This window comes from Primulina tabacum, chromosome 5 (genome assembly GCF_025594145.1).
Source record: "Primulina tabacum isolate GXHZ01 chromosome 5, ASM2559414v2, whole genome shotgun sequence".
NCBI lineage: Eukaryota > Viridiplantae > Streptophyta > Magnoliopsida > Lamiales > Gesneriaceae > Primulina > Primulina tabacum.
The window spans coordinates 9,558,266-9,576,865 of NC_134554.1; the positions used below are offsets into that span (position 1 = coordinate 9,558,266).

General features: G+C 36.4%; 3 protein-coding genes across 7 annotated transcripts; 2 read left to right on the plus strand and 1 right to left on the minus strand.

Annotated features, from left to right (window-relative positions):
• The first annotated feature begins 251 nt into the window (after positions 1 to 251).
• Positions 252 to 2,213, plus strand: LOC142546310 (GDSL esterase/lipase At5g03820). The gene is made up of 5 exons (XM_075653957.1): positions 252 to 698; positions 773 to 903; positions 1,118 to 1,351; positions 1,561 to 1,816; positions 1,981 to 2,213. Exons 1-5 carry the CDS (start codon positions 467 to 469, stop codon positions 2,172 to 2,174), a joined length of 1,047 nt encoding a protein of 348 aa, XP_075510072.1. The 5' UTR covers positions 252 to 466; the 3' UTR covers positions 2,175 to 2,213.
• Positions 1,431 to 17,447, minus strand: LOC142546309 (E3 ubiquitin-protein ligase UPL7). Of its 5 annotated transcripts, XR_012820455.1 has the most exons (16): positions 17,044 to 17,443; positions 16,747 to 16,869; positions 16,396 to 16,636; positions 13,308 to 13,891; positions 11,928 to 12,914; positions 11,507 to 11,829; positions 10,606 to 10,884; positions 10,268 to 10,520; positions 9,126 to 9,296; positions 8,951 to 9,043; positions 8,558 to 8,665; positions 7,453 to 7,569; positions 7,133 to 7,222; positions 6,839 to 6,942; positions 1,964 to 2,374; positions 1,431 to 1,836 (listed from the first exon to the last, which is right to left on the minus strand). XR_012820455.1 is itself a non-coding variant. In XM_075653955.1 (15 exons), exons 1-14 carry the CDS (start codon positions 17,065 to 17,067, stop codon positions 6,859 to 6,861), a joined length of 3,477 nt encoding a protein of 1,158 aa, XP_075510070.1. In that variant the 5' UTR covers positions 17,068 to 17,442; the 3' UTR covers positions 1,431 to 1,836; positions 6,839 to 6,858. The 5 variants fall into 5 exon arrangements, 2 of the variants coding, with proteins under 2 accessions (XP_075510070.1, XP_075510071.1); XM_075653955.1 differs by lacking the exon at positions 1,964 to 2,374 and having other exon boundaries at positions 17,044 to 17,442; XM_075653956.1 differs by lacking the exon at positions 1,431 to 1,836 and having other exon boundaries at positions 2,084 to 2,488; positions 6,835 to 6,942.
• LOC142544102 (uncharacterized) lies at positions 2,811 to 3,740 on the plus strand. The gene has a single exon (XM_075651184.1). It carries the CDS (start codon positions 2,811 to 2,813, stop codon positions 3,738 to 3,740), a length of 930 nt encoding a protein of 309 aa, XP_075507299.1.
• Positions 17,448 to 18,600: the final 1,153 nt, after the last annotated feature.

Here is an 18,600-nt window from a genome sequence, read left to right on the forward strand (position 1 = left end):
TGTAATCACATTGTTTGAACTGCCTGAGGTACACTAATTCTTTTGGTTTGTTATTTTCATTAAAAGAGTCTTATCCATTTGCCAAGCTTATCAGGAAAGAGTAAAAACCAATCTTTGTTCAAACATGCCTTAGATCAGCCAAATTTCCCTCTAACTTCCTAAAAATGCGTGTCTTGTTCTTGGACCAAATCTTTTGTCCTCGTATAAATAAACTGACGTCGTCTCTCTTTTTAATGTCATATTAAAAAAAGTGTCAGTTTATTGCAACACAGACACACACAGCTATTGCTTACTCCAAAATGTGCCAAGCATCAGACATGCATCACCGGCAGTAAATACACACACACTTCCACCACAATTTGATCATTCCTCCAAATAAAAGCCAGCAAAATTAAGAATACCACAAGCAAGAAAGAAACAAAACTTGAAGGTAGTATCCATCAGTGTAGGTGCAAAGTAAGTGAAAATGGGATTCTTGAGCTACATATTATGTGGTTTTCTTGTTGTGTCATCACTTGTTCATGGCGATCCCCTTGTTCCCGCCCTCTGCATATTCGGGGATTCGGTGGCCGATGCGGGAAACAATAACAATTTGCCAACATTAATCAAGGCAAACTTCCTCCCTTATGGAAGAGATTTTGTTACTCACACACCTACAGGAAGGTTCTGCAATGGAAAACTCGCAACCGATTTTACAGGTAATTAGCTCGAGCACAATATGTTTTGAGCTACTCGGCCTGTTCGCTAATGCATATATTATTTGTATATACAGCTGACTTTCTAGGATTCAGTTCATATCCACCAGCACATCTCAGTCAAGAAGCCAAAGGGAGCAATATCCTTAATGGTGTCAACTTCGCTTCAGCTGCTTCGGGTTATTACGACAACACAGCACAGTTATTTGTAAGATTTGACACATCGTGTAATTAATCAAAACATGTCTTAGAACATATATATATATATATACAGAAATGTTGATTTCAATCTAAACTAAAAAGATATTAATAAAGTTTTAGCTATTTGTAGATGTGTTGTATATACAAGTCTTTATGGTCGAGCCACATGAATTGCATTGTGTTTTTTTTTTCAATATTTCTACTTTAATTCGTGTTTACAGCACACTGTGACGTTGACACAGCAGCTAGCAAACTACAAAGAATGGCAGCGTAACGTGGTTAATTTGGTGGGAAAGGATAAAGGAAATGCTACATTCTCAGGAGGGATCCATCTGTTAAGTGCAGGGAGCAGTGATTTTATTCAGAATTATTATATTAATCCAATTCTCAACCAAGCTTACACAACCGATCAGTTCTCAAACATACTCATAAAGTCCTACTCTAGTTTCATCCAGGTTAAATGAAATGATACAATTTCTCGAATATCTTTCGTCATATTAATTCACGAAGAAACTTAAACTGAACAAATAAAGATCAGTAACTAGAATGGAAATTTTGAATTTTGACTTGAAGATTATAATAATTTGATAATTAAATAGCTGTGACACTTCCAATAGTGAGGGCTTCTTTCACATGGACAATATCAACAATGTTTCTTTGACAGAACTTGTACCGTTTGGGAGCAAGGAGAATAGGAGTTACATCTCTACCACCTACAGGATGCCTGCCAGCAGCAATTACTTTATTCGGTTTGGGAAGCAATCAGTGTGTCGAGAGGCTAAATCAAGATGCCGTTTCATTCAACAATAAGTTAAACGCCACATCTCAAAATTTGAAGACCAGGCTACCGGGATTGAAACTCGTGGTCTTCGATATTTACAACCCTCTGATGGATATGATTGCAAAGCCAACAGATAGTGGTATGGTGCATAATAAACATCTGCAATTGGAAAATGACAGTATGCTGTGTTAAAAGCATCTTTAATTTTTTGCCTCAAATCACCAAATAAAGAGGATGATAAAATTCCTGTAACATTTTTATTTAAATTCCATTTTTCCTAACTAACTTTATAATGTTCTCCAGGATTCTTCGACTCGAGGAAAGCTTGCTGTGGGACGGGCACGATTGAAACATCGTTCCTCTGCAATGAAAGGTCGATCGGGACATGTTCAAATGCCACACAATTTTTATTCTGGGATGGATTCCACCCTTCAGAAGCTGCTAACCAAATATTGGCCCAAAGTTTACTCCAACAAGGATTTGATCTGATCTCTTAGTACCACCTTTTAGGTGCAGCAACCCCCTAGTTCCACTTCCATTATCTTTCATACGTACTTCCATGCTGTTAGACTAATTAAAATTCTAATAGTTCCTCTTCCCTTCATTTGGTCGATGTAGAGATGTTATAAGAGAAGCATATTAAACTGCCCAATCCTTCGTAATGTTGCTTGTATTTGATATAGACAGTTGCGTATAGCTGAAGGGCAAATTTAATAATTTTCAATATAAATATTATAAAGCATTCTAACATTTTCTTGGAACGAGAGACGATAATTACAAAACTCAAAAGTTCCATATCATATAAAGGTGCCTGTTGGAAATATGCCTTAGTTACGTTTTTGCTAAATAATTGGTCAATTGACCAAGTATTTAGGAAATAATCTTTTGAATTATTTTGAATTGATATTAGGAAGATATTTTGGGTTTCTGTTTTGTTTTTTTTAACTCTTTATAAAGAGTATTGCAATGAATAATAAAATGAAGCATTCCAAATACATTCTTTTATTGTTTTCTACCATAAACTTCTATACTCATTTTTTTTTTTCCTGTAAAACAACAAAATGGTATCAGAGCTCTCTTCTTGAGGGACCTTTTGAGTGGAGTGAATCCAAACACATAACCCAAATTCAAGAATGGAAACCGAAACAAGTTTCTCTCACATAGCACCACCAATTTTTGATGGCGATAACTATCAAGTCTGGGCTATTAAGATGACAACATATCTGGAAGCATTAGATCTTTGGGAAGCTATAGAGGAAGACTATGATGTACAACCACTGCCAGAAAATCCTACGATGACTCAGCTTAGGATCCACAAAGAGAGGAAGACTAAGAAGTCCAAAGCTAAAGCCTGCCTATTTTCTGCTATTTCGAGCACTATCTTTACAAGAATAATGAGCTTGGAGTCAGCAAAGAATATTTGGGATTACCTCAAAAAGGAGTACCAAGGAAATGAAAGAACCAAAAATATGCAAGTACTCAATCTAATCAGGGAGTTTGAAATGCTGAAAATGAAGGAGACAAAAACCATCAAAGAATACTCCAACAAGTTGCTGGGTATAGTAAATAAGGTGAGGCTGCTTGGTAAGGACTTTTCTGATGAACGAATTGTGCAAAAAATTCTCGTATCTCTGCCTGAAAAATACGAGTCCAAAATTTCTTCGTTAGAAGAATCTAAAGATCTGTCAAGCATTTCCTTGGTAGAATTGGTGAATGCATTACAAGCTCAAGAGCAAAGGAGAATGATGAGAAGAGAAGAATTAATGGAGGGTGCTCTTCAAGCAAAGGCAGAAAGTTTAGGAGGAGGTAAAGATGGCAAAAACAAAGATTGGACCTATCCAACATGCCCATATTGCAAAAAAACAAACCATCCTCAAAGGAGGTGTTGGTGGAGGCCTGATGTCAAGTGCAGAAAATGTGGTATTATGGGACACACGGAGAGGGTTTGCAAGTCCCAACAATCTGAAGAGGCAAAGGCTTCTACTGAGCAACATGAAGAGGAGCAACTCTTTGTTGCAACATGCTCTTCTCATCAAGTAGCTATTCTAACGATTCCTGGTTGATCGACAGTGGTTGCACAAATCACATGACTAGTGACCGAGAGCTCTTCAAAGAGCTTGATAAAACAATTACTTCCAAAGTAAAAATTGGAAATGGTGAATTTCTTCCAGTCAAAGGGAAAGGAACTGTGGCTATAGAAAGTCTAACAGGTTTGAAATACATTACTGATGTTCTATATGTGCCTAATATTGATCAAAATTTGCTTAGTGTTGGCCAGTTCATCGAAAAAGGCTTCAAAGTTATATTTGAAGACAAATGGTGTTTGATCAAAGATGCAAAATGTAGAGATGTGTTCAAGGTGAAAATGAAAGCAAAAAGCTTTGCTTTAAATCTCTTGGAGGAGGAGCAAATAGCATTTTCAATTACAGAAAGCAATGCAGAATTATGGCACAAAAGGCTTGGACATTTCCACCACGATGGACTTCTATATATGCAGAAACATAACTTGGTGAAAGGTGTTCCTTTGCTGGAAGACAAGCTATCTGATTGTGTGTCATGTCAATATGGCAAGCAAGCTAGAAAACCATTTCCTCAAATAACATGGAAATTAACACACAAGCTGCAACTTGTACACACAGATGTTGGAGGACCTCTTAAAATGCCATCTTTAAATGGTAGTAAGTATTACATTATATTTATTGATGATCATACCAGATTTTGCTGGATTTACTTCCTAAAAATCAAATCTGAAGTAGCTAGTATATTTTGGAAATATAAAGCATTTGTGGAAAATCAAAGTGGTTGCAGGATGCAGAAAATAAGGTCTGATAATGGGAAAGAATATACAAATAACATATTTGAAAAGTTCTGCGAGGAAGATGGCATTGAACACCAACTCACAACTCTCTACACCCCACAACAGAATGGTGTAAGTGAGAGAAAAAATCGAAGTATAATGGAAATGACAAGGTGTTTGCTGCATGAGAAGGAATTGCCAAAAAGGTTGTGGGCAGAAGCTGCAAATACTGCTGTTTTTTTGCTGAATAGGCTGCCTACAAGAGTTTTGCAAGAAAAAACTCCATTTGAAGCTTGGTTTGGTTATAAGCCAAAGTTACAGAATCTAAAGATTTTTGGTAATCTTTGTTTTTCTTATGTGCCACAGGTAAAAAGAGACAAACTTGATAAAAAGGCTGAACCAGGAGTTTTTATTGGATACAGTGATTCTTCAAAGGCTTATAGAATTTTCCAACCACAAAATGAAAAAATTCTTGTGAGCAGAGATGTCAAATTTATGGAGGATAAACAATGGAACTGGGAGGAGTCTGTGAAGAAGCCATTGGAAGAACCATCACAGTATTTTGATGATGACATAGATGATGTTCCAGCTCGAGGTACAAGATCCTTATCTGATATTTATGAACGAAGTAATGTTGCTATTTTTGAGCCTGCAGAATATAAAGAAGCAGAGAAGGATGACAAGTGGATTGAAGCAATGAAAGAGGAGCTCAAAATGATTGAAAAAAATGACACGTGGGAGTTGGTGGATAAACCTCAACACAGAAAGATCATTGGAGTCAAATGGGTCTACAGGACCAAACTTAATCCAGATGGTTCTGTGAATAAATACAAAGCCAGACTTGTGGTCAAGGGGTATAGTCAAGTGTTTGGAGTAGATTTCTCAGAAACTTTTGCACCAGTGGCACACTTAGATACAATTAGAATGTTGCTTGCTTTGGCTGCACAAAAAAGATGGAAGATTTATCAGTTGGATGTAAAATCTGCATTTTTAAATGGTTATCTTCAAGAGGAGATTTACGTAGAGCAACCTGAAGGATTCCAAGTCAAGGGACAGGAGGAGAAGGTCTACTTGTTAAAAAAGGCCTTATATGGTCTTAAGCAGGCCCCCAGGGCCTGGTACAGTAGGATTAATGAACATCTTCAAAGTCTTGGATTTGTTAAAAGTCCAAGTGAAGCTACATTATATGTAAAAAGGACAAATGCTGACTTAATTATAGTTTCTGTTTATGTTGATGATCTTCTTGTTACAGGAAACAACGAGGAAGTAATCAAAGAATTTAAAGTTGAAATGCTCAAAGTATTCGAGATGACAGATCTTGGTCTAATGTCCTATTTTTTGGGTATGGAGGTGAAGCAAGATCATGATGGAGTCTTCATAAATCAAAAGAAGTATGCAAGGGAAATACTCAAAAAATTTCACATGGAAGATTGCAAAAGCACCAGCACACCAATGAATGAGAAGGAAAAATTTAGCAAAGATGATGGAGCAGAAAGAGTTGATGAAAGCAAATATAGAAGCTTGATTGGTTGCTTGATGTATCTTACAGCCACTAGGTCAGAAATAATGTTTGCTGTAAGCTTACTTTCGAGGTTCATGAATTGTGCTAGTGAAGTGCATTTTCAAGCTGCCAAAAGGATTGTAAGATATATCAAGGGCACAACAAATTATGGCATCAAATATTCTTACTGTCAGTTTTTTAAGCTTCATGGTTTTTCTGATAGTGATTGGGCAGGTTCTCTTGATGATATGAGAAGTACAACAGGTTTTTGTTTCAGCTTTGGATCAGGTTTTTTTTTGTGGTGTTCAAGGAATTTGGATAAGAAAAATACTTGCAGACTTACACATGGAACAAAATGAAGCAACACAGATTCATGTAGATAACCAAGCTGCAATTGCAATTTCAAAAGATCCTGTTTTTCATGGCAAAACCAAGCACTTCAAGATCAAGTTGTTTCATTTAAGAGAAGTACAAAAGAATGATGAAGTCAAATTGTGTTATTGCAAGAATGAAGATCAAGTTGCAGATATTTTAACCAAAGCTCTACCAAAAGCTATATTTGAAATGTTGAGAAACAAATTAGGTCTATGCAGCTACTAAGGCAAGGAGGAGTGTTGGAAATATGCCTTAGTTACGTTTTTGCTAAATAATTGGTCAATTGACCAAGTCTTTAGGAAATAATCTTTTGAATTATTTTGAATTGATATTAGGAAGATATTTTGGGTTTCTGTTTTGTTTTTTTTAACTCTTTATAAAGAGTATTGCAATGAATAATAAAATGAAGCATTCCAAATACATTCTTTTGTTGTTTTCTACCATAAACTTCTATACTCTTTTTTTTTCTGTAAAACAACAGTGCCTACCTTACAGTTGTCAGAAACTTCTAAGAAAGTTCAAATCCTGTATTTGAATTGATGGCATAAAGAAGCTTTGCTCTCAAAGTGCTTAGCCGCTTGTATGTTGGGAGCTGCATATAATATACAAAGCCCAAGAAAATATCATATATAATCCATCAGATAACCGCTAATGGATCGACAAAATGTGCAGAAAATGAACACTGCAATTGATTCGACAAAATAATGCAAGAACATGTTGCTGAAAATGAACACTATAACATCAGTAAATCCAAGAATGCATATGGGCTGTTTGAACTGTACCTTGAGAGTGTTATAGCATGTAGAAGCTGATGGAAGCCTATCCACATCCTGGCCTCCAAAAGTCGCCAAAAGAGGAACATCACAGACTACCTATATTAAAAATAACTTTTTTAGTCTGAATACTTCAGATGCCCCATTCACTTTATTTTCATCGTGAATACCTATAGTTTTTTCATAACTTTCGCATATGTAAACTGCAAGTCGGCTGAAGAAAATTTTCGTAGCTGAAGTTATATTATAAATCCATGAAAAAATAAACAAACAAACTGGATTTGATAAACATCTTCATCAAGGTTCTGAAAAAATATCCAATAAGATACCTTATGAATAGTAAATGCAGGCTGAAGGTGCTTGAACCCGAGCAAAGGAGCTCGAGAACAGCTGGTTACAAACTTCAGAAGCATACAGCGTTCTCTTGGCTCAAACCCTGCAAAAGCCTGTGACAAAAGCAAAACGAAAGGTAATTTGAAAGCAGGCAACAACTTGAACAGTAACTGTTGAAAACAAGATATTAATTTATTATCCAATAAATTAGTAGTTAAGATAATTGTTTATTTGTATTTTGAATTCTGGAGTTGATTAGATTTCTTAGATAAGCTTCCACGGTTTCAGGGCTTTAGTTAGATAGAGCTTTTCCAATAAATACTCCATGTATTTTCTGTTATTATTCAAGCAATAAGATCTGAGGAACTTCACACTTGAGTAGAAGAATTATCCAAGCGCCATCAAAATTTAACAAGATAATAATGTGATGCTCTGATACAAGTGGAAGTAATAATTCAATTTCCTTGAGCATTTGTATGGTGTGTTTTTCTCATGACTTCCAAAAAGTCAACAAAAATTTAAAAGAAATCAAAGATACCACGGGTGTTGTTACCACAATGTGCGATAGAAGTGGGTGTAATGAGATTTGAAGGAGCTAAGCCTAGGTAAGATTATCTTAAATATTTGGCTTTGTTCATGCAAGATGTAGGATTTTATATAAAAAATTAACCTCTAAATTAAGCTAACTAAAACGAGCACTTTAATACTTTTATTTTAATCAGCATTATTGATCTCGTCATTTATCTTGTCAAACTTGGAACATATGCTCACTCCGAACATCACTCGGAATTAAGAATTTCACAACTATGGTCATAAATCGGTCTGAAAATTCACAAAAAGAAGATAAAGCTACATGCCAGATAAATAGGCATTTCGAAGATATTTTGGACACAACAGCTCACTTTTCTCTGCGCAGTCATGTTATAAACATGAGGTCCTCTACCTTTTTCTTCAAAATTAAAACACCATGGATTTACCTTGCAAACACCCAGTAATAAATAACAAAATTGATGGAAGCTGAATTTTTAAGAATGGGAATCACATATAGTAGAAAATAAAATTTTCAATGGAATAACTGGAGAGCAATCAAAACTCTCATACCTCCCAAAATATTTTAACTGTTCGGCTTCCTTCCCTATAACCTCCAGTATATTTAGTATTTTTTCTTAAGTCATCAACATCAATGTCATGGTTTCCACCTGAAAGTAACTGAACAACAAAATTTTACAGAAGCATGAAATGAAAGTCCATGAAGTAAAAAACATTTATCTCGAAAATCAGCAGCAAAATACCAAAGTCAACAACAAATACAGAAGTAAATGAATATGAACAAATGCACTACCAGATAAATACCATTGCCTTATATAGGTACTCGTGTGCAAATCAAATGGAAAATCAGTTTCAAAGAAAAAATTACTAAGTTATCCAATGAATAAAAATAGCAAACATGGTCGATGAATAGAAAAACCAATGATATCTCAGAGGGAAAAATACCTGATTAAATTCACTGGCATTAAATAACTTCAACCATGACGGGGAAATCAAATCCGTCAACCCTCGATAAAATGCATTTGAAAAAGGAAGCATCTGCAATTCAGAACTGGAAATAGGGTCATAAGCTATTAAAATTATACTTTAAAAGCGAAATTACAGTAGTTCTTTTTGATACCTGTCGGTTAAGTTTAAAGTCTGCCATTGCATGAACATATTGCAATTTGTTCTCATTTGTCACAGAGATGTCCTTGCCACCAGGTTTCAGTTCAATTATATGTCTTTTTCCAAGTGATTCTTCAGTAACTGTAAAATCCAAAGCTAGTTCCTCAACATCACCATCATAATTCTGCATATCCAAATCACTAATGACATCAGCTATTAAAAATAGAAAAATGAAACTTCATTGTAACAGAGGTACATCGCCCAAAGGAGAAGCGTGATGAATCCAAAAAACAAGCATACTGAGGTGGAACTCAGATATAGACAAAGACTGATTTCATCAGATATTCAGAAAAAGAAATGAAACTTCATTAGTAACAGTGATACATCGCTCAAAGAAGAGAAGTATGATGATCCAAATACTAAGGTCTAATTCAGGTATATGATAAAAGGCTGATTTTCATGGTAGAAAAGATGAATGATAAACATCAATTTCATGTCGTCTAATGCCAAAATAACCTTCTTTCATGCCAGAATGAATGGTGATAATCATGATTTATTGGAAAATAACATCTGTTTTGTGCAAGGATGAGCGCAAAACTTCACCACAACGTACCAACATTAATCTTCTTGTTTCCCAGAATACAGAACATGAAAAAACCTCACTAATCACCAATGTTCCACGCAGCCTCCATAGTGACCCTCACATCTCTCATGTACAGAACATTGTTTACTTTTTTGTTGTCCTCTTGCTTCTCTTAACATGAATTCAATAAATTCCAACTGTTACCACTTATGGGGAACCCACATCTCTTCCCCAGCGAGCTTATCACCCGCTGTGAACATCCACAAAATATATATGCCTTTTACAGAACATGACTAAAAAAACCTTCTATCATATAAACACATGCAGGGAATAGCTGGGTGGAATGAACACACAAACCGATAAAACATAAATTCACCTTAATGTTTAGTGAGGTCTGAAACATCATATGGAACTCATGTTTAAGGGAAAAAACTTTGAGGATAGAGTTTACTACCGCTCATTACCTATAATGTTCCATACCCCTTTAAAACACTAAGCTAAAGTGAAAGCAAAAGTGGTAATAATACATTAAATGTGAAAGTTTTTAGGTTCTCAGAAATGTTGGCATTTACCTTAACATAAGTAAGGTTTTTGTAAAGCTCGGGATCAAGGGTTGATAGTTCATCCAGAAAGCTGTAGCGGCCCAACAGCTTTTGCACAAAAACATGTGAAAAACAATAATCAAGTAGTATTCCTTCGTACAATGCTTTCCCAGCAATACGTCCCAGAAATTCAATCATTTGGATCCCGTTGTCCAAAAATCTTGCAGTGGTATTAGGTATAAGAAGTCTATCAGAAGTTGAAGCCTGGGAGAACAGCCCATACCTGAATAACATGCAGTCATTACAGAAAACCAGAAAGGGGGTAACTTTGAAAACTTCATGAGTACAGCTGTACAGGGAAGACTCACTCAGGTGAAAAGGCTGATTTCGATACATCAGTCAAGAACTCCTTGGATAATCCACCATAATCGAGGCCAGCCTCTGGAAGGCCAGATTCACTGACAAATGAAACATGGATGGCAGACTTCAACTTTGAACCAAGTGAATTTAATTGCCGCAGTCCATCTTCAAAAATATGATCCCTACGAATTACTATCTCAATTGTTCGTGAACCAGGTCCAGTAACCTCACCAGTCAATCTTCTGGACACTTTGTCCATGCTAATGAATTCTCTGAACATTTTCACCCTGCATGTTCAATAACATCCCATATCATTCATTCCTTATCAAATTCAAGAGGGAATAATTTTACTTTTTAAAGTTCGTGATGCCAAGTGTAAATTAAAAAAATTTCTCCAGTAATGACCAAGCATGTGGTGTGAGACATACTACATCTGAGTGTTATAATGGACTGATTTAACGATAAGCCATGAAGGATGATGCCATCCTCAAGAGTTGAGAATATATGTGATTTCCTTTATGTTTTAACTTTCAACAATATATCTTCATAGACAATGCTACTAAAAGTAATGGTGGTGCATGCGACAAAAAAGACATTTTATTAGTGATGGTACCCTTAAGAGAGTAATTTGATAATTGCATTGCTAGCTTAAATAACATGGATAGAATAGGTTATATCCTCACTTAACCTTTATTGGAATCATCTACATAGTTCGCCACTAACACCTGGGAGAAAGAACTAAGAAGTCAGTTCTTTTTTTAAAAAAAAAACGGACTCTTTCTCCCAGGAGTCCTTATGAAGTGGTAAAATTATCACATTAGCGTAATAAAGAAAAATAGTATTCTGACTACCAATACTATACTTACACGACCCTGAGAAGTAAGGATCATCTTCTGATATTTTACTTACCTCTCTTCGAATGGAAAAACATGTGGCATTGTAGTAACAACAGAACCCATCATTGAGGAAGGAGCTCCATCTGCAGCTGAAAGAACTTCATGAGTCCTGGCTGCAACAGCAATTGGCAGCCTGTTAATTTTACCAGGGGAGAGCCACAATGAAGGAGGGCAGAATCCGTGCCTACAGTCCCTTTCATATAATAAATGCAGACACCTAATAGCAGAATCCACAAGAGGTCGGTACTGACTGCTGATATTACGGGACAAAGAATTATATACAAGTGTATTCACTGTTGACGCAATTCTTCGCTGCTTCTCCAGTGCAAAAGGAACCTAATTAGTTACATTATAATGTCAATCAAATTGAAGTCACCACACATTATCACGTCCACAGTAAACAATTGCATTGAACTAATTAGGCCAAAAAAAACCTGTTTATCATAGAATTCTATATCATCAAGAACCAACAATAGATGTGAATAGCTGGAGCAGAAAAGATGAAGTAGACATGATATATCTTTTGATATGCCCCCAGGACCCTGCCTTAGGAGCTCTACGTCCCACTCGTCAGGACGTTCCTCAATTTGACTACTGTTGGATTGGCCATTGACTGTATTTGCATGATCATTATCTGCTAATGTTTTTCCAGTAATTTTATGCAACACATTGACCCATTTATTGCTGGTATCTCTAATAAATTTCTTCTGCCTTCTCTCAGAAATTATATCAGCATTCCCTCCATACTTTGAATTTGCATAAACTGATTTTGAAGAGGCAGATTGATTCTTTCCCAGAAAAAGAGATTTCTCTAGTTGTTCCCATAAACTCAAAACAAATCCAGGGGCAAATGACAACATGTTGAGGAGCGGCAAAGATTTGAGAACAGGATTTAAGGTTGAAAATAGTCGAAGCATGCACGAATAATAAAAAGCAATATCAAGCAATTCGACTTTCCGTGAATACTCAGGATTGCCCGATGGCAGATTATTGATCTCATATAGACAAGCATCTCTTTCCGAATCTAGGAGTTTCTTCAGATGCCACTGCTTACAAACAGGCATAAAATGATCCGTGTATGACAACTTTGAGAACCCGCAAGTTGTTTCACCCAAAAGAAGATCAGATTCAGCCGAAGTATCTTTATCAGGTTGGATTTCTTCGTTCTGGCTTATTATCAAGCTGAAGTTTTCAAGTGAAGCCAATAAGTTATCTGCAAGTAAAATAACTACATGGAGATACAAAGCATAGTCTAATCCTGCAGCAAATTTTCCTGACTCTGGAGAGTTTATGTCACATGCTGTTGCAAGATACACAATGTTTGAAAGAGCCCAACCGATTTGTGGCATCTTTCTGGAGTTGAGGGGTACCGTTGATTGAGTGATCTCAGAAGTTTCCTCAAAAATCTTCTCTCTTGAGATCTGCCATAAACTGCCATAGTTTGATCAGTACCCTAATATTTATCAAGGAAAGCTACAAGTTGCTTAAAAAAATTATATACTTTTTGTCACTCCAATTTTAGAGCTAATCAGAGAAGCTAGGATTAGAGAAGTAAGAAAATACTTGAGCATTTTTTTGCAAGGAAGACACATTTGATGTATTTAACACTTGATCACGAAGGGTATTTCCCCTTTAAGTCATATCCTACCAGTGAGATCCTGAAGCAAGATGCTAACATGGACTTGGCACTCAAGTTAATAAAATATAGACACAACATTTTCAGAAAGGTGCTCAGAGAAATATTCAGAATTACTAATGCATTTAATATTTTTTCTACTAGTCACTCGGGGTATTTCCCTTTAGCTTGCTCTTACCAGGAATATTTTGAAGCAAGGTGATAATACAGACTCGTGTCTCAGAGCAGGTACAAGTATTGTAGGTAAACGTTGAGGAAACCAAGGTATCGTCATCATTGAAACACAATACTGTGTGACAGCACACTCCAAAATGCCATTATCATTTTCATCCATGTTTGTTATGTGGAATGGTCGTAAAGATAAAGTTACAGCACTGGCAATTATCAAGAATCTATCATCTGTCTGACGAGGGTACACCTCTAGAGAAGAAAGAGGAGCTTCCAATTTACAGATGAATTTCCTAATGCAATCGTACAAGCCACTTTTTTTACTTCCAATAAACAGTACTAGACTTTTCACTGCGGTAAGTGCATCCTTGCGGTTATCATCAACAATGCAGTTCCAACCTTTTGGATCAGTTAAAAGAATTGCTAATCGCATAGCAAGTGATGTGAGGGCAACATTTTGAGTCCCTTTGTTGAAGAAGTCGAACACAGATAAAATAAACAAGCAAAGGGAAATCAGCTTCTTTGATTGACGAAACCATATCTTTCTCTCTTCGGTGCTATCAGTTGCCATTGAGCAGAAATTCTGACGCGCATCTGTAAGTCAAAGATAGCAGTATTTAATCATAAAACCAACCAAAGGCAATTTTCTAAACTAAATTACTATCACCTCACTCTCCAATGCAATGCTCTTCGAGGGTATCAAGGGAATCTCTAGTAGTTATCTAGTAAAAAGCAACTTATAGTTTAGCATCATATGCTCAAAGTTCAGTAGAGTCCCAAATAACCAATATCCTTCAATTCAACAAAAATGCACATCTGGAAATGTTCACTGAAGATGAGTAGTTTCCAAATTAAGTGCAAAGACGTAAGCAAGAATGCCTACTTACTTCAGGGAAGTCTATGCGGGTATGAATATAGTTTCCTAGAAAAGATGAAGCAAGAGGAACAAGAGTAAGGAATATTTTGCAGTCCCAGATACTCGCTAGGTAAGCCAGTGAGAGAAAAGCTCAAATATCTAAATTTGGTTTTCCATTATCTTCTCCTAGTTGATTCCAGTGCATAAACAGCACAACATTGCAATTTTTCCTTCACTTTCTTTTTGTCATTCCTCACACTTATCCACACGAAATTAATTTCAATATCGATACAGACCAAATTAAAAAAAACAATAAGTAGTAATTTTTTTTTTATAGGAAACTTAACTTATATATATTAAAAATTCGTGTTACAAAAGTAGCGGATGAGTAATCCGCAAATTAGGATAAACTACTACATTGTAGTCAAGACATTAAAAACTTCAAATCCCTAACAACGTCTGAAATCGACAAATGATTGAATTCTTTGATCTTTGTTGTCGTTCCCGCCACTCTAAATTTGATGATCTCCCAAACTTCATTAATGTGTGAAGCATTGTCATTGAAAATTCTGCTATTTCTTTCAAGCCATATCGTCCAAAACGTGAAGTGAACGATCACGTACCAGAATCTCGCAACTTTTGACCCCGATAAAATACCAGGCTCAATAATGAACATATCTCGTGCCCTTTGAGGAAACACCCAATGCCATCCAAGTTCTTTGATGACCATAGCCCATAATTCTCTTGAAAAAGAGCAATGCAGCAACAAATGATCCTGAGTCTCGTCGTGGTCGTGACACAATGTACACCAGGTCGGACTCAACGCACAAGTAGGCCATCTTCTTTGCACCGAATCAGAAGTAGGAATCTTTCCCAAAGCCACCATCCACGAGAATATCTGAATCTTCTGGGGGATAGGTACTTTCCGAATATGGTCGTGACAAGCGAAAGAAGGAAAAATATGAATCGGAAAGAAAGACTCCTAAAAAGATCTGACTATGAATAATCCCGAGGAATCCCCCAACCAAACCCTGAAATCCTCTGAACCCACCTGTAACCTTACTGTATCTAAAATAGCCACAAGAGAAGCGAATTCCCCTAGCTCTACATCATTAAGATTTCGCCTAAAACGCACATCCCATCGGTAAGTAACCGTGACCCCAACATTGACAATCTCTAGAAAGCTACGAATGGATTTATTAGTCTGAGTACAAATCCTAAACAAGGAAGGAAACCGAAAGATGAAAGAGGGACCCTCCCCAACCCACACATCCTCCCAAAACCGAATAAAATTACCCCCTCTCAAGACCGAACCACACAAAAGATGAATTGCCGGGAAAGAACGTGAAATAAATTTCCAAGGGCTTCTGAAAGTTGCATTCCTGCTGGCTAAACCCAAATCCCACCCATTATCCTGAAGACCATATATGCTCTTTACAAACTTCTTCCACAATGTATCCTTTTCCTTTGTGCCTCTCCACCACCACTTTCCTAATAATGCTCTGTTTCTGAAACCAATATTCCCCAAACCCAATCCGCCCCTCTCCTTTGGTTAGCAAACCTGCTCCCATCCAACAACATGGCAATGCTTATCCCCATCCATTCCATCCCATAAAAAATCACGCATCATTTTTTCCATTCTTGCGGCCACTGTACCTGGCACACGGAACAAAGACATGTAATAGGAAGGCATTGCACTCAAGACAGACTTTATGAGCGTGAGACGTCCCCCTTTTGATAAGAACGCCTTTTTCCAACTTGCTAGTTTTTTTGACATCTTGGATAGGACCGGCTCCCAAAACTCGACATTCATGGGCTTCCCTCCCAACGGTACCCCAAGGTACTTGATCGGCCACACATCTTTTTTACAACCAATCGTTTGAGCCAAACAATAAGTAGTAATTTACTAACACTCAAAAATGTACCTGCATTTTCTTCTCATTTTCGTGGCCGTAAAAAAGGCGACAAATTATTCTATGCATCGTATAAGTATTGGGAGCATGCCAATAAAATAAGAAATAGTTCTAAATAATCATTCCTGAAAACACCCATAATTTGATCACCCAGGTCAGCACGCGCAAATGCTTCATGAAATAAATCATCCCAAAGTTTGTGCTTTCTGAATAGTGAGAAAACACATCAACTCTACCATTATAAGTCGTCCTAAATGATAAATATCGTCAATCATCATGGAAAGCCTCAAGGTAACATAAAAACAACAGGAAAAGCAAAGATTGCATACCTTTCAAAGTTATACTTTCCAGAACAATTCGGAAGCAATCTATCATACAACTTCTATCTCTGTCTCCGATCTTCCCACATCTAACTGATAAATAGGAAGTAAAGAAGAGAAAAGGTCCCAAAACTTGGCCAGACATCTGCATTCTGGTTAGATTACTCGCACGATTAGTCATCTTCATTTCCCACTCCTGCTGCAGCCGCAATGCCACCATTTTGATCTCATAATGCCGCCTCCACACCCTCTGAATTCATCTCAAACTTTTAAAATACTTGGGAGTAAAAAAAGATAACTAAAAACCCAATAAACAATCAGGCTGAATTTCATTTTCAAGATACAAAATCAAATCTTGACCTGAATAAACAACGCAGCAGCGTTGGCTCTTCTGGTATAGTTCCGAAGCTCCCTTTCTTGGTTAACCTTCTCCAGTAATGCATCCCTCGTAATTTCTTTCGCGCTTGCTCCACGCAATGACACCTGATCATCAAGTTAAACCCATAATCAGTTATGGGATCGGATAAAAATGGATCTTTCGGCGTTACCAAATCAAAATATAACAAGAACTTGAAAATTTAAGCATGGGTCACGTCAACAGAGAAAAGAGAACTTTCTGACACGGCATGCCGAGTCCCTGCAAAGAGAAAAACGGACCTGGGTTTTCGGAGGTTCGTTCATGGTCTTTCTCCTCTAAATTTCACGGGGGGATCCAAGTCCAAATAGGTGCTGAATTCTCGAGTTGACGCTGTTATTGACGAGTTTTCCCAACTATTTCGTATTTATCTCCTCCAATGGTAATTTTTTTTAACCTTTTAACCTGCTGCAGCTACCTGTAGCGCATTCTGAATAAACCGCTCAAAAATTAGATTAAAAAAATAAAAGACGAAAAGATTGCCATTCAAACTATCCTGGGACATCCAATGGTAATTTGCTCACATGTGTTGCTGCGTAGACCAGAAAGAAAATATACAAAACAAAACAAGTCTCGTGGAAGTTTTTTCTAAAAAATATCCCTAACCAGCCCCGATCTAGTCGGTGTCGCTTACCCACCCTTTTACAAAGAAGTTTTTTTGATGGACCCGTTCAAGAATTATGTGAGCTAGTACAAATGACTTGAAATTTGCATTCTTTGTACATGAATATTCTATAAACATGGAGTGAAATCCTTAAATTTTCGTTGTTTATTTTAATTTATTAGTCTTATCATATATAGATGCATCCAACATGTTGGATCATGATAAATATCCCCAATTATAAGCCAAAGTCTTCAAATTGGTAGGTTTTCGGAATAGTTAAGAACAAAGAGTAATTTATTGATTTCTGTTATACAAGACTTGTTTCATGTATGTTTGGAGTCCCTTGGAACTTTGGTGGGTTGGAGATAAGAAATCGTTTAAAAATTCAGTCATTTGTATCATTATACACTGATTGTTTATATCTGGTAGTTCCTGGATGTTGCATGAAGTGTTGCACATTTCGAAAATATTCCTTGGGTTTGGTTCTTCGTGTAGAACACACTCTGCGTCTATCACCATCTGCAATGACAAAAGGTCAAACGAAGAAGCACCATTGCTTAGATATGTATACTTTTCTTACAAATATACAAAGTCGTCAGAAAATACATAAAAATATTATTAATTACGTTTTTTTTTACCCTAATCCAAGGGTGGGGTAGAGATCGAACCCTTGTCATTTTCACGAGGAGTACAAGTAAGAACCAATGAGCCACTATCATGATCTCATCAATTACATTATTCTTGACCTTAATGTTTATCTTCATGACAAATTAAGCATATTGTTGGCCTCTAAAAAATGGGACATAAACAAAGTAGAACATCCAAACCAAATATTATTAGCAGAGAGAAATTGGGAAGAACTATTCGAATCTTTACTTTTTGCTATAACGTTGAGCGCAAAGATTCGGAATCGAGAGCCCAAAGTGTAATACATAGATCATATGCATTATAAAAAAATAATTAAATGGTAAATTGGAATGGAAATAAAAAATTTGTCTTATGGTTATTAAATATTTAGATTCAATTAATTTGATAACATCGCCGGCCAAACCGAATCGATTACCAAACCATACCGGAACAATGCGATTCTTATTCAGTATTTTGTAGACATCTTATAATTAAAATTATCGATTCATATATCTTGATTTTCAGTCTTTGGTGATTAAAATGTAGCATAATATATTTTAACATCTTT

Coding starts and splice junctions, on each gene's coding strand:
- LOC142544102 (XM_075651184.1), top strand. CDS start 2,811: ATGGAAACCGAAACAAGTTTCTCTCACATAGCACCACCAATTTTTGAT.
- LOC142546309 (XM_075653955.1), bottom strand. CDS start 17,067: ATGAACGAACCTCCGAAAACCCAG. Junction 16,870..17,043: donor ACGAACCTCCGAAAACCCAG/GTCCGTTTTTCT, acceptor CTTGATGATCAG/GTGTCATTGCGTGGAGCAAG. Junction 12,915..13,307: donor CTTGCTTCAAAATATTCCTG/GTAAGAGCAAGC, acceptor AGTTTATGGCAG/ATCTCAAGAGAGAAGATTTT.
- LOC142546310 (XM_075653957.1), top strand. CDS start 467: ATGGGATTCTTGAGCTACATATTATGTGGTTTTCTTGTTGTGTCATCA. Junction 699..772: donor ACTCGCAACCGATTTTACAG/GTAATTAGCTCG, acceptor TTGTATATACAG/CTGACTTTCTAGGATTCAGT. Junction 904..1,117: donor ACAACACAGCACAGTTATTT/GTAAGATTTGAC, acceptor TCGTGTTTACAG/CACACTGTGACGTTGACACA.